The 12,779-nt window shown below is 40.7% G+C and overlaps 1 protein-coding gene and 1 pseudogene across 6 annotated transcripts in view; both read right to left on the bottom strand.

Moving 5' to 3' along the window:
• The window catches only part of LOC104668850, a 28,021-nt pseudogene extending 16,003 nt beyond the window's left edge, over positions 1–12,018 (bottom strand).
• Positions 1–12,494, bottom strand: part of SMAP1 (small ArfGAP 1) — a 192,442-nt gene extending 179,948 nt beyond the window's left edge. For 5 of the 6 annotated variants that reach the window (XM_010371535.2, XM_030928337.1, XM_010371506.2 and 2 more), the window contains exon 1: positions 12,104–12,494. In XM_010371535.2, coding sequence (XP_010369837.1) covers positions 12,104–12,221 — 118 coding nt within the window. In that variant the 5' untranslated portion in view covers positions 12,222–12,494. The remainder of the gene's footprint in view (positions 1–12,103) is intronic. The other variant, XM_030928336.1, reaches the window with a different exon arrangement.
• Positions 12,495–12,779: the final 285 nt, after the last annotated feature.

The following is a 12,779-nucleotide window of genomic DNA, read 5'->3' as shown; positions in this document are numbered from 1 at the left end:
AGACATTTGAATTGTTTCCAGTGTTTGGCTATTACGAATAAAGCTGCTGTGAACATTCAAGTGCTTGTTTTAACTTTGTCTTATTATTAAGTTGCATTATTTCTTTAGATATTCTGAATAAAGGTCCTTACCAGATACAATATTTTTCCCAGCCAGTTTATGACTTTTAAGTGTCTCTTGAAAAGCAAAAGTTTTTAATTTTGATGAAGTTCATTTTATCAATTTTAACTTTATGGAATGTAATTTTGTGTCCCATCCAAGAATCCTTTGCTTAATTCAAGGTCCCAGAGATTTTCCCCCATGTTTTCTTCTAGCAGTTTTATAGTTTTAGCTCTTAAATTTAGTTTTATGATCCATCTCAAATTAGTTTTTGTGAATGGTGTGAGGTAAGATTCAAGGTATTATACATTCTGTTGTTGTTGAAAAAAATTATCCTTTCTCTCCATTGAGTTACCTTGGCACTTCTGTTAAAACTGACCATAATATGTGAGTCTATTTCTGGACTATGTATTATGTTCCACAGATCTATGTCTGCCCTTACACCAATACCACATTGTTTTGATAACTGTTGTTTTTTAACAACTGTTAAAGTGAGGTTGTGGAAGACTTCAAACATTCTTTTTCTTCTTCAATGCTTTGATTTTGGAAGGTCCCTTGCATTTCGTTAAAAATTTTAGAATCAGTTTGTCAGCTGCAACAAAAAAAGCCTTCTGAGATTCTGACTGGAATAATATTGAATCCAGAGATTAATTTGGAGGGAAATGACATCTTAAAAATATTGAGTCTTCTAATCCATGAGCATGATATCTCTGATACCTCTCTCCACTTCTTTAGGTACAGTATTCATTAATTTCTCTCAGCAATCTTCTGTAATTTTCGGTACACAGGTCTTACACATATTTTGTTAAATTTATCCCACAGTTTTCATACTGTTATGCTATTGTAAATCGTAATTTTTATTTCATCTTCCAATTACTTGTTGCTAGCGTATGAGTTACTTTTTCTAGTCACTTCATTTCTGTAAACTTAATAAACTCAATTATTCATTCTAATCCCTTTTCTGTAAGTTTCTTAGGACTTCCTACATAAATGATAACATCGCAAAGAGATCGTTAAATGACTCTTACGTGCATGTATTTTTAAATAGGTCCTGTAAGAAAGGCTAATTTAAGTAGTACTTCATCAACCTATACCATCTTAAATATATCCAACTCAGTACCACTTACAAAAATCTAGATTCTGGCCAGGCACGGTGGCTCAAGCCTATAATCCCAGCACTTTGAGAAGCCAAGGCGGGCAAATCACTCGAGCGCAGGGGTTCGAGACCAGCCTGGCCAACATATCAAAACCCCGTCTCTACCAAAAATACAAAAATTAGCCAGGTGTGGTGGCACACACCTGTAAGCTACTCCAGAGGCTGAGACAGGACAATCGCTTGAACCCGGGAGGCGGAGGATGCAGTGAGCAGAGATCGTGCCAATGCACTCCAGCTTGGGTGACAGGGTAAGACTTCTGCCTCAAGAAAACAAAAAAACAAACAAAAAAATCTAGATTCCATATACAATTTTTATCACAAATCCACTCTGGTAGGCAGAATAATGGCCCCCAAAGATGTCCTGTTCTATCCTTGGAATCTCTGTGAATAACTTAAGGACTCTGAGATGGCAGTGTTGTCCCGGATTACCCAGATAAACCCAATGTAATCACAGGGGTCATAAAAGTGCCAGAGAAGAAGTAACAATGAAAGTGGGGGGCAAGGAGGAACAGAATCAAGGATGACACACTGCTAGTTTCAAAGATGGAGGAAGGAGCCATGAGCCAAGGAATGCAGGTGGCCTCTCCAAGCTGGAAAAGAAAACAGATTCTCCCCTAGAACCTCCAGAAGGAATGCAAGCCTGCTAACACCTTGCCTTTAGCTCAATCATACTCTTTTTGAACTGTGACCTCCAAACCTGCTAAAATGATAAAATCTGTCTTGCTTTAAGTCATTCAATTTGTGGGATTTTTTAATAGCAGCAATAGGAAATGAATATACTGGTGGTGATCATTTCACTCAAACAATCTTCTGTTAATTTTTTTGTCACTGTGCACCATCATCACCCTACACCAAAAGCAACTTCCAAGAGTAGAAATGCATGAACTAAATAACACCTAGACTAAACCATAATTTTTATGAATTTTCCTACAATGGAAGATAAAGCTATCCCAAATATTATTTTCCAGAATTCCCCTTATTTTCTTAAGTCTAGGCTTGAGCTCATCACTGCTCAATGAAAGGCACTCTTTATAAAAGATCAATGACAGACATCTGAAGGTCTACCATCAATCACTTGGATCTCTGGTGAAATGGAGACCAAAAATTGGTGGGGTATACGGGCCACAGAGAATGGAAGATTATTAGAATTACTTTTAATTCTCCTTCCTTTGGACCCTCAAGGTTCTCACATTTATCACTCAAAATATATGTGAACATAAAATTAAAATGTTTCCAAGAGCACTGTAAGCTCTGTTTTATGTGAAAAAATTTTAAAAATCACTTCTATATGATACTGCAACTAAATGCCACTCCAAGTTAAACACAATTGTACCTAACATCTGAGGTAGAAAATACTGACATTAATAGTAACAAACCATTACAGTGAAAAAGTTTTAAACAAAAGGACAAAAGGACTCCTCAATCTGTGGGGAAGAGTCCTATGAGTTGTGTGATATAGCTTGGGATAATTAAAGATAATACCAGGTAAATTTGCTCAGCAAGACCGAAATCATCAGTGAAAAGCTTTAAATAAAAACTGTAAGTTTGATGGCAATACAAATCTCAATAGGACCCAAAAAATAAACTCTCAATAATACAATTTTCATGTCAGTAAAAAATACTATGCCAGTAAATACCGACATAGAAGTGACAAGGTTTGGGATTCAAGAAGGAACACAGATCATACAAGGCTGAAATAAATCTTTGCAATAAGGATTAAAGAGAACAAGGACAATTGGTCACTAAGCAAGGCAGAGGCAAAGCTTGGACTGAAACCTAGCTTTGCTCAACCAAGCTAGCGTTCTTTCAATTCTATCATGCTGTTTCTATGGTTTAAAAAGCCCAGGTATACGATCAGTATCTGACCTAAGGATATAGCTGCAAAAACAGAAAAAAAAAGAAAAAAATATATATATATACATATGGAAGACAAAACAAAAAACCAAGAAACAGAAACACTAAAGCACTTATCTGTGGACTCAGTAAGTTTCTAAAATAAAGTTTAGGCAAGGTGCAGTGGCTCACACCTCTAATCCTAGCACTTTGGGAGGCCTAAGTGGGAGGACTGCTTGAGGTCACGAGTTTAAAAGCCCAAACAACATAGCAAGGCCCCTTCCCCACCACACTCTACAAAAAAAATATTTTTTTAATTAGCCAGACATGGTGACAAGCCTGTAGTCCCAGCTACTCAGGAGGCTGTGGCAGGCGGATCACTTGAGCCCAGGAGTTAGAGGCCACAGTGGGCTATGATCACGCCACTGCACCCCAGCCTAGGCAACAGCATGAGACCCTGTCTCTATAAAAAGGAAAAAATAAATAAATAAAATAAAGTTTAGTGATGAGATAAAAACCCCAATTTGTTTAAATTGGTATTTTGAAGCTATGGTGGTTCTGCACTTAAATGCAAGGAGGAAAACTAAAATGAAGATATTGCCCACATTTGAACACATTAGGCAATAATCTGAGAAAAACCTTAAGTTAGCTGAAGGCGACAGTCTTCCCAACAACAATCTCTTACATCACAAAATTTCTACAACAAAAACAGGTGTTTTATCTAGCATACCATCAAACATAGTTAACAGCACAGGCTAGATCTCCTGGGCTCAAATACTGACTCCACAGTTCAGATTCCCACCCCTACCTCATCTCAATAAAACCACAATTTTCCCAGGTTATAAAAGCCTCTAATGCTCATCCTTGCTCCTCCAGACTGTACCCTTATTAGCAGGCTAGGTTCTAGAGCCAGCACAGAAATATGCTGAGGCTCCAACATGTGCTGTATAATATACTGGAAGAAAATATATATTACCAATTATGCTTCGAGGTCCCCAAGACCAACCTCAGGTCCAGTCATTTGCTAAGAAGATTCAAAAGATTCAATATACAGTTGTACTCATCTTTATGATTTAATATTTAATGTAGCAAAAAGATACTAAGCACAATCAGCAAAGCAGAAAGGCACAAAAAGTCCAGGGGAAATTATAAGCAAGCATCCAGGTGCTCCCGTTCAGTGGAGTTGCAATGAGCACGCTTAATTCTCCCAGCAGTGAGCTATGACAACACATGTAAAATAATGCCAAGCAGGGAATCTCATCAGAGACTCAGGGCCAAAGATTATTAGGGAGACTGGTCATGTAGGTACCCCTTCCTGCCACATATGCCAATTCCAGAATCCCAGAAGAAAAGCAGATATTCAACATAAACCACATTCATTATACAAACAACTTAGGTACAAAGACAAACTCTTATCACTTAGGGTGGTGGGACCATCCCCAAGATCCCCCTCAGATGTTAGCCAACCACCGTGAGGCCTGCTTTGTTAACTCTTTTCTCCACACCAACGACTAATAGATCCTTCCGAGCATGAACCTTACTAACTATTCCCTGCTAATTCCCAGCTCCTAAAAAAGTGCCAGTCACCCCAATCCAAGCTTTTTTTTCTGTTGCCTAGGCTGTAGTGCAATGGCATGATCTCAGTTCACTGTAAGCTCCGCATCCCGGTTTCAAGTGATTCTCCCGTCTCAGCCTCCCCAGTAGCTGGGATTATAGGCGTGCACCACCACGCCCAACTAATTTTTGTATTTTTAATAGAGATGGGTTTCACCATGTTGGGCAGGCTGGTCTCAAACTCCTGACCTCAAGTGATCCACCCACCTCGGCCTCCCAACATGCTGGGATTACAGATGTAAGCCACTGCTCCCAGCCTCCCAAAATTTTTTTAATGAAAAAATTCCTGGCTCCACTACTTTAAGTTCTGTGTTCCTGGATAATAATATTACCTACCTCAAAGGTTGTTTTGAGGATTAAATGAGTTAACAAATGTAAAGTGTGAAGTATATCATCTCTTGTAAAAAAACAAAAACAAAAACAAAAAAAAAAAAAACCTGTAATTTGTGAGTATATATGTAACGTTATTTTTTTTTTAAACATTCTCCAGGTCACAATGGAGCTATCCTATCTCTAAACTTCTAATGAATCTACCAATGTAAATATAGATTAGAACTAGTAATTGTTTCATGTCTACTGAGATCTCTAATTAGCTTGTAGACAACTATAACCCAAAACTTTTCGTTTTTGTCTTTTTTGAGATGGAGTCTCACTCTGTTGCCCAGGCTGGAGTGCAGTGGCACAATCTCGGCTCACTGCAACCTCCGCCTCCAGGGTTCAAGCAATTCTCCTGCCTCAGCCTCCTGAGTAGATGGGACTACAGACGTGTGTCACCGCACCTGGCTGATTTCAGAATTTTTAGTAGAGACAGGGTTGTGCCATATTGGCCATGCTGGTCTCAAACTCCTGGCCTCAGATGATCCACCCGCCTCAGCCTCCCGAAGTGCTGAAATTACAGCCGTGAACCACTGCAGCCGGCATCCAAAACTTTTTTAACACACACAGTAGTATCTAACGTAGTACTTAATCTTTTTAGTGCCCAGAAAATACTGATTTATCAACAAAACTAAATGTCTGTAAAATTAACTCTTTATAGTGGTAAGAATGTAAGGCAGTCAACTCTTCTGATAATAATTACAAAATGGCCTCCAAGTTTCTTTGATCTTCTTGCATTGAGAAAATTGAGAAACTGAACTAAAATGGCTTGATTCTAATCCTTGGAAAGACTATTAGTAGAATAATTTGAAATAAGCAAAAGGGGCTGGGTGTGGTGGCTCACACCTGTAATTGCAGCATTTTGGGAGACTGAGGCGGGCAGATCACTTGAACCCAGGAGTTCAAAACTAGCCTGGGCAACATGATGAAACATAGTTTCTACAAAAAATACAAAAATTAACTAAGTGTGGTGGCACACATCTGTAGTCCCAGCTACCTGAGAGGCTGAGGTGGGAGGATTGCTTGAACGAGGGAGGCAGAGGTTGCAGTGAGCCTACATCGCACCTCTGCACTCCAGCCCAGCAACTGAGTGAGAACCTGTACCAAAAAAAAAAAAAAAAAAAAAAAGTGCCAAAGCCTTGAGTTTATAAAGTACATAATTTCAAATATTCCACTCTGCCTTAAAGAGAGCATGGATTCGAGTCCGTTATAGGTTAATAAAGATGGAGAAAGATATATATACATATATATATAGTACAACAACAAATTAGTAGATGTAAGTCTCCTTAACTAACAAAGTCAAGTACTGAATGTGTTATGCTAAACAAACCAAAAAAAAGACAAAGAAGAACTGTGAAGAACAAAAGGAGGGGAGACAACATGCTGCCCAAGTTTTAAACTGATGAGTCAGAGACCAATGGTTTCCATCCCAGCTCTGATACCACGGCTCTGCACAATCAGGAAAAACCTCAAGATCAGCAGAATTACAAGAACAACAGATCCATCAGACTGAAGTTTCACATTTTAAGGAAACTTTTAGATTGGCAAATTTCTTTAAGTGAATTATAATCAGACTTTTACTTATATAAATTTGTCCTATAAGCATCAACAGCATAATAAACACCAGTCCCCAAGGTGAACTTTACTTTTTAGTAAAAATTACTACACCTTAAAATGTAACAACTCTAAAATATCGAAGACTTAATGAAAAACATGAACTCTTCGATTAGCTCTTGCAATCAAATGGGCTCTACATGTTTATATTTTTTGAAAAGGTTATAAAACTAAAAGACTCCCTTGAAAGCAAGGTATTGGACATAATTAGGTTCTGCCAATTATTTGCACATGGAAAGCACAAGCGGGACAGAGGCCACATTCCTACAGGAAGGGCAACTAACAAAAAACGTTTACAGACACTAAGTGGTTGCAGCACCATCGGCCTTATTCCCCAGTCAGCATGCCAGTTTCATGGGTGAGAAGCAGCTATGACAGTGGGGCAGCGGTAGCAGTGGCAGTATGCGTGGCCTTGAAAGCAGTTCAGTAGTGGCTCCCTGACTTTCCCTCCTCCCAGCCTTTCTGAGGACTTGGTAAGTACCTGATTCCTGAAAATAGCTACAGTGGATCTGTTTCCTGCTCTATACCCTGACTTACACATTGACATGGTGTGAATTTAGGTTCTCTTACCCTCTTCTTGGACCACTGTACAACATCTCCTAACTCAGGATTTGCATGCAATCCTCACTATCCCAGTTCTTCCTCTGACCTGAGACTACCAAAACTGCTCATGCTTAAAGAAAGCTTATCTAGTAAGGGCCATATGGAAACTTCTGTTCTTTCATACTGGTACATTTGTGTGTGCAGCTGTGTCCTTTAATTCCTTCTCTATCTGATGAAATCCCACTCCACCTTCAGAACCTAGCTCAAATGAAGACTCCTTCTGTGACTGTCCCAACAGGGTCACTCCACATGCCACTCCCTTTCACAGGTGCACTCCTTTTCACACACCCTGCTGCCTGCCTGGGGCTCTGTGCTCATTCATTCACACATTCATTCATTCAAAAAATATTTGCTAAGTTACATTTACCTACCACATGTAATGAAAACTGGGGATACTACCCTAACCAAGATAAACAAGATCTCTTCTCTCTTGCAGCTATAATCCAACAGGGATATAGTATACCCCATAATCACCTAAATAATGTTTAATTTTAATTGTGATAAGTGCAATAAAAGATTCAGAGTGTTGTCTTTTGTCTATAAACGGAAACCTAATCTAATCTCAGAGGATCAAGGAGAATTACTTCCCTTGAAAAGACATTTAAGCAGGAATTGAAAGATGAGCAAAAGCTGAGCTGGCAAAAACTTGTTAGAAAGCTTCCCAGGCAGAAGAACAGCACGTGCAAAGGTCTTGAAACAGCATTCTAGGAACTGTAAAGACCACCAGTGGGCAAAAGTCAAGGTGCAAGGGGAACAACAGCCCAAAATAAGTTTAGAGGTAGTTACTCCTTACAACCATTATTATAAGCACTTAGCACATTATTTTAGAATTATTTATTTGCAAAAACAAAACCCACACTAAACAAACTCCTTTAGGTCTTACAAATTTTTTTAGCTCTCTTACCTAATACAGTATCTAACAGTGTGTCTTCAAGTCAAGATCTGCGGAATGAAGAAACCAGTGTTTGATGTGAGCAAGGAGCTTACCCTCTCAATATCATACAGGCTAAACAAAACAGTTTCCAGAGTTATGTTTCTGATACCCAAAATTGAATGGGCAAGAGACTCACTTTCATACCAATTTAAATATGCTCAAAATCAAACCTAGTAAAAGATGGAAACAGACCAAATGTTCATCAATAGACGGATAAATTGTGGTCTGTCCATACAATGGAATATTATTCAGCCATAAAAGGAATGAGGTACCGACACGTTACAAAATGAATGAACTTTGAAAACATACGAAGTGAAAGTCAGAAACAAAAGTCCATATGTTGTATTACATGAAATATCCAGAACAGGCAAACCTATAGAGAGAGAACATGCAATGGTGTCTGCCAGGGGCTAGGGAGAGGGGACAGTGGGAAGAAACGTCTCAAAGTGAATTTTATCTGTATGCTTTTTTTTTCCCCCGGGATGGAGTCTTACTCTGTCACCCAAGCTGGAGTGCAGCGGTGCGATCTCCACTCACTGCAACCTCTGCCTCCCAGGTTCAAGCAATTCTCCTGCCTCAGTCTCCCAAGTAGGGATTACAGGCGCCTGCTGCCACACCCAGCTAACATTTTTCATATTTTTAGTGGAGACAGGGTTTCACCATGTTGGTCAGGCTGATCTTGAATGCATTTCTGCATTTTTAAAATCTCAGAAATATACATTAACAAGCATGGGGTATGTCAGTGTGGTGCCTGCCAAGCCCAGTGATGTTTTCTAGGAGCCCTACCCACTAGTTCAGGCCACTCCTGATGTCCAGCACAAGATGCCCTGTTCTGAGCATGTGAAAGAATACAGAAGTGGAAAAAAAAAAAAAAAATCCAAGCTACAATTTACCTGTAGACAACACTTTAAATACTGAAAACTAAACTTGAAGCTGGCAAGGCGTTCTCAGTCCTCACTGCTCCCTAAAGTGTCACCAACTAATAACCAAAAAGAGCTGCTTTAAACTCCCACTGAGTCATGAATGCAGCTAGGAGAGAAGAGGAGTAGTTCCATCTGCCTGTTCTTAAATTCTCCAGTTGTTCAACAGATTTGGTAAGAGCAGCATCAAGAGCAGGAAACTGGTGCCTATACCATCCTTTTCTCCTTCCTTGCTTCTTAAATACTGTCAATCCAGGAAACACAAGCTGGTGATTCAGTAAGACAATATCAAAACCCAATTGACATACCTCTACCAACTATTACAAGGCAAGATAATACAGGGACCTCAAATCCTAAGCTTTAGTTTCGGTACATATTCCCAAAGATAAGTGGAAGAAGCTTCTTTGAAAGAAAGAAAATTAAGTTAACTGGGAAATAACTTTGAAATACAGTAGATGAAAAGTTTGATGCAATTTACTAGACAGTGAAGAAAACATCAATACATACACAGAATGAAACTTCTTAATAACTGAGCTGTAGAGTAAGATCCTTAACATATCTTTTAAAAGTACTACATTTATTATGTCATCCTAGCATATAGATCCAAAGTCATGTAACAAGCCGAGAAGTCTACTAAAAAAGCCTCCATAATGTACTTCAACCTTACCAAATACTCAAAAACTGCAAAAATACATCAATTGCTCTACCATGTCAAATTTTTCAATTACAACTATGAAATCAAGTCTAATTAAACCAACAAGTGGCCTTACCTGTGATTTTTTGCCTGAAAGATCAAGATAACACATTGAAATAATTTACAAGATCATTTTAATATTCTTCTAGATTTAGTAGCAACAACAACAAAAAATCCTTGTAAATTATACTGTGGAGTTCATGCCCTTCAAGCTGCACCCTTGTACTCTTGATACCATTCTCTTCTCTCCCACATCCCTCACTTCTCAAAACAAGTAAACCAACAAAAGGCCAGACAAAACCAAAATACAAAAGACATTCATTCAATATATACCGTGGCAATACAAACATTGAGCAAAACGAATACTTCCTATTCTTCAGGTGCAAAGAAGTAAAACTTTTGATCCTAATTTAAGAAGTACATGATTCTCTTCTCCCCACCCCAAAAGAGTAAATAAAAAAAAAAGTTAACATGGTTAACAACGGCTTTTAAAAATCTGTATTATTTTAGAAAGCATTAGTGAAAATCTGATTTTATAAAGTACTTTTCTGGAGACAGAAATTTGAACAAAAATTAAATTATTTTTAACAATATCTGTAGATGAAGGAAGGTTAATTCTGAAACTGTTACTATTCAATATTTAATGAACAGATTTAATATTTACCAGCATCTCTACTTAATCATGTTATTACTCAAAATGACAAAATGTGTACTTTTTAACTTCAGCTTCTTTCTTCTTGTTGGCCTTTTAAAAGACCATTTTTCAGTGTTTTACTAGTGCAGTCAATGAAGAGCAAGCCACTGAGCCTCAATACAGTACAGAACTCCCAAATAGCCACACACAATCAAGTTACTAGGAAAACAAATATTACAAGAACCAGGCATGCACTTTGTAAAAACTCATCACCTGAAAAGGTTACATAGGATAAATATAATTTTGACTCAGTCAAGTTACTATATTGAAAAGTGCTTCATAAAAATAATCTAGTTACAGTATTCCCACATGATTCTTCCAGTAATTCAGTACCTGTTATGACAGAGAAGAAACCTGCTGATGCTGTGTGGCTCAGTCTAGTCAAATATTATCAGCCTACTGAAATATGACTCATTTATATAGTATTGAGAAAGAACAGTAAAGCTTCAGGAAGAGTCTAAGTCAAATAACACAGAAATCTTAAAGGGCATTCCCCAAAGAGACTGTCTCCTGCTTTGGAGAACTACCCTATTTCTCGCCCAATAACGAAATAAACCAATTAAAAATAGACGCAATCTTTTATTAACTACACAAGACATTTCTTTAAAAAAAAAATAGAAATGTTTCCGATGAGATTACTTGCAAGACATTAAACATAAATCAGATCTCCAAACACAAAACATAGCAGCTAAAAATAGTATATCTATTTCAAAGGCTGAGGCAGAAGCCCTCCAACTGAACAAACTAAAATTAGGTCTTTTCTGTCTCTAGATCTTTAAAATGAACCTTCAACATTTATGAGGTACACAAATCAGTGTCCACATATTCTCCCAAACTAGCTGGTCAGAGAAAACCTAATTACTAAAATCTTCAGAAATATAAACCCACTGTCCTCCAAGAGATTCATGTAATGAAATTCCTCTTCATTCTGGCTAACAACCAGACTAAAAAACAATACTACTACTAATAAAGACCTTTCTCCAATTAATTTATTCCGTAAAACTCAAATCCACCGAAAAAGACCACCATACTCTTTTTCAGGAGGCAGAGCTGTCAGGTGGGCAGGCAGGTAGGGCTCTGTCTGGGAGACCAAGAATTCGAGACCGGAGAGGGAGGACGTGGTCACACCGGAGGGTAGAAGAGGGGATCGAGACCTAAGGGCGGCCCCACCCACAGAGATAGCTATGAGCAGAACTAGGAGGGCAACTCTCTAACCCTAAGCTCTGCCCAGATCCGCGTCCGGTTCCGCGCTCCCAGCCCCGCTCCTACCCCCAGCCCTGTGGAGGATCCGAGCATCGCTACTCCGGCACCTGCTCAACCCGGGGTCGGGGAGGAGGGGAGGCTGGGGCCACTGACAGGGCCTGCCGGCCTGACCTCGCCGCCGCCTCTGGCGGACTTGAGGGTCGACAGGAGCCCCGCGCCCGCCAGCTCAGCCACCCGCCCTACAGTCAGGGCAGGGGCCTGCCGGCGAAGCCGAGGCATCCGCTCGGGCCCTGAGCGCCGCAGCGGCGGGAAGGTCACCGGTCGCAGGAGGCCCCGACCGGGGCAGCGACGACGTCCGAGCTACCTTTGGCCTCGCAGTCGGCGCAGTACTTGTTGTCCTCCTCCCTCAGAAGCTTGGATAGGATGAGCTGGTGCTGCTCGTTCAGCTTCTGAGCCTTTTCCCGGCAGGAGCGCGTCGCCATCTCGGCAGTGGGGCGGGGAGCCCAGGGCAGCTACGGCGGCGGCGGACGCTGGCTGGAGCCCGGCAGAGGGAACGCACCTGGCGCCGCCGGGACCGCGGGCTGGCTTAGCCCGGGAAGCGGCGGCGGCGGCGGCAGCTGAAACAGGAGGAGGGGCGGCGGTGGTAGCGCCGACGTGTCCCGCCTCCTTGCCTGGCCGGCCGGCAAGCACCACCCGAGCCGGCGAGGGGAGGGGGAAGGGGAGTGGGACGCGCCGAGGCTTCCGGGTGGCGCGGAGGAAGGGACCCGGCAGCCGGGTGCGCTGCGCATGCGCCGAACGTACGGAACCCGGCCTGCCGCGTCTTTCTGCAAAAAGGGCTTCTGCCCAAGGTGATTCCTGAGAAGTCGCTGGCACTGCCTCATGCGGGTTTTCCTCCCTTTTGAGATGTGATGGTCCGCGAGGGCCTCTAGTAAAACTCTGTAATGGAAGACCTTTTACAAGGAGCTACTTTGACTTGCCCATTTGCCTTTGCTCTTGCTGGCACAACGTTGGAAATGCAGAAATACTAGCGACTGGGTGGG

This window comes from Rhinopithecus roxellana, chromosome 4, assembly GCF_007565055.1.
Source record: "Rhinopithecus roxellana isolate Shanxi Qingling chromosome 4, ASM756505v1, whole genome shotgun sequence".
NCBI classification, from domain to species: domain Eukaryota; kingdom Metazoa; phylum Chordata; class Mammalia; order Primates; family Cercopithecidae; genus Rhinopithecus; species Rhinopithecus roxellana.
The sequence above is the reverse complement of the archived record's forward strand: the minus strand, read 5'-3'. Positions and strand labels throughout refer to the sequence as shown.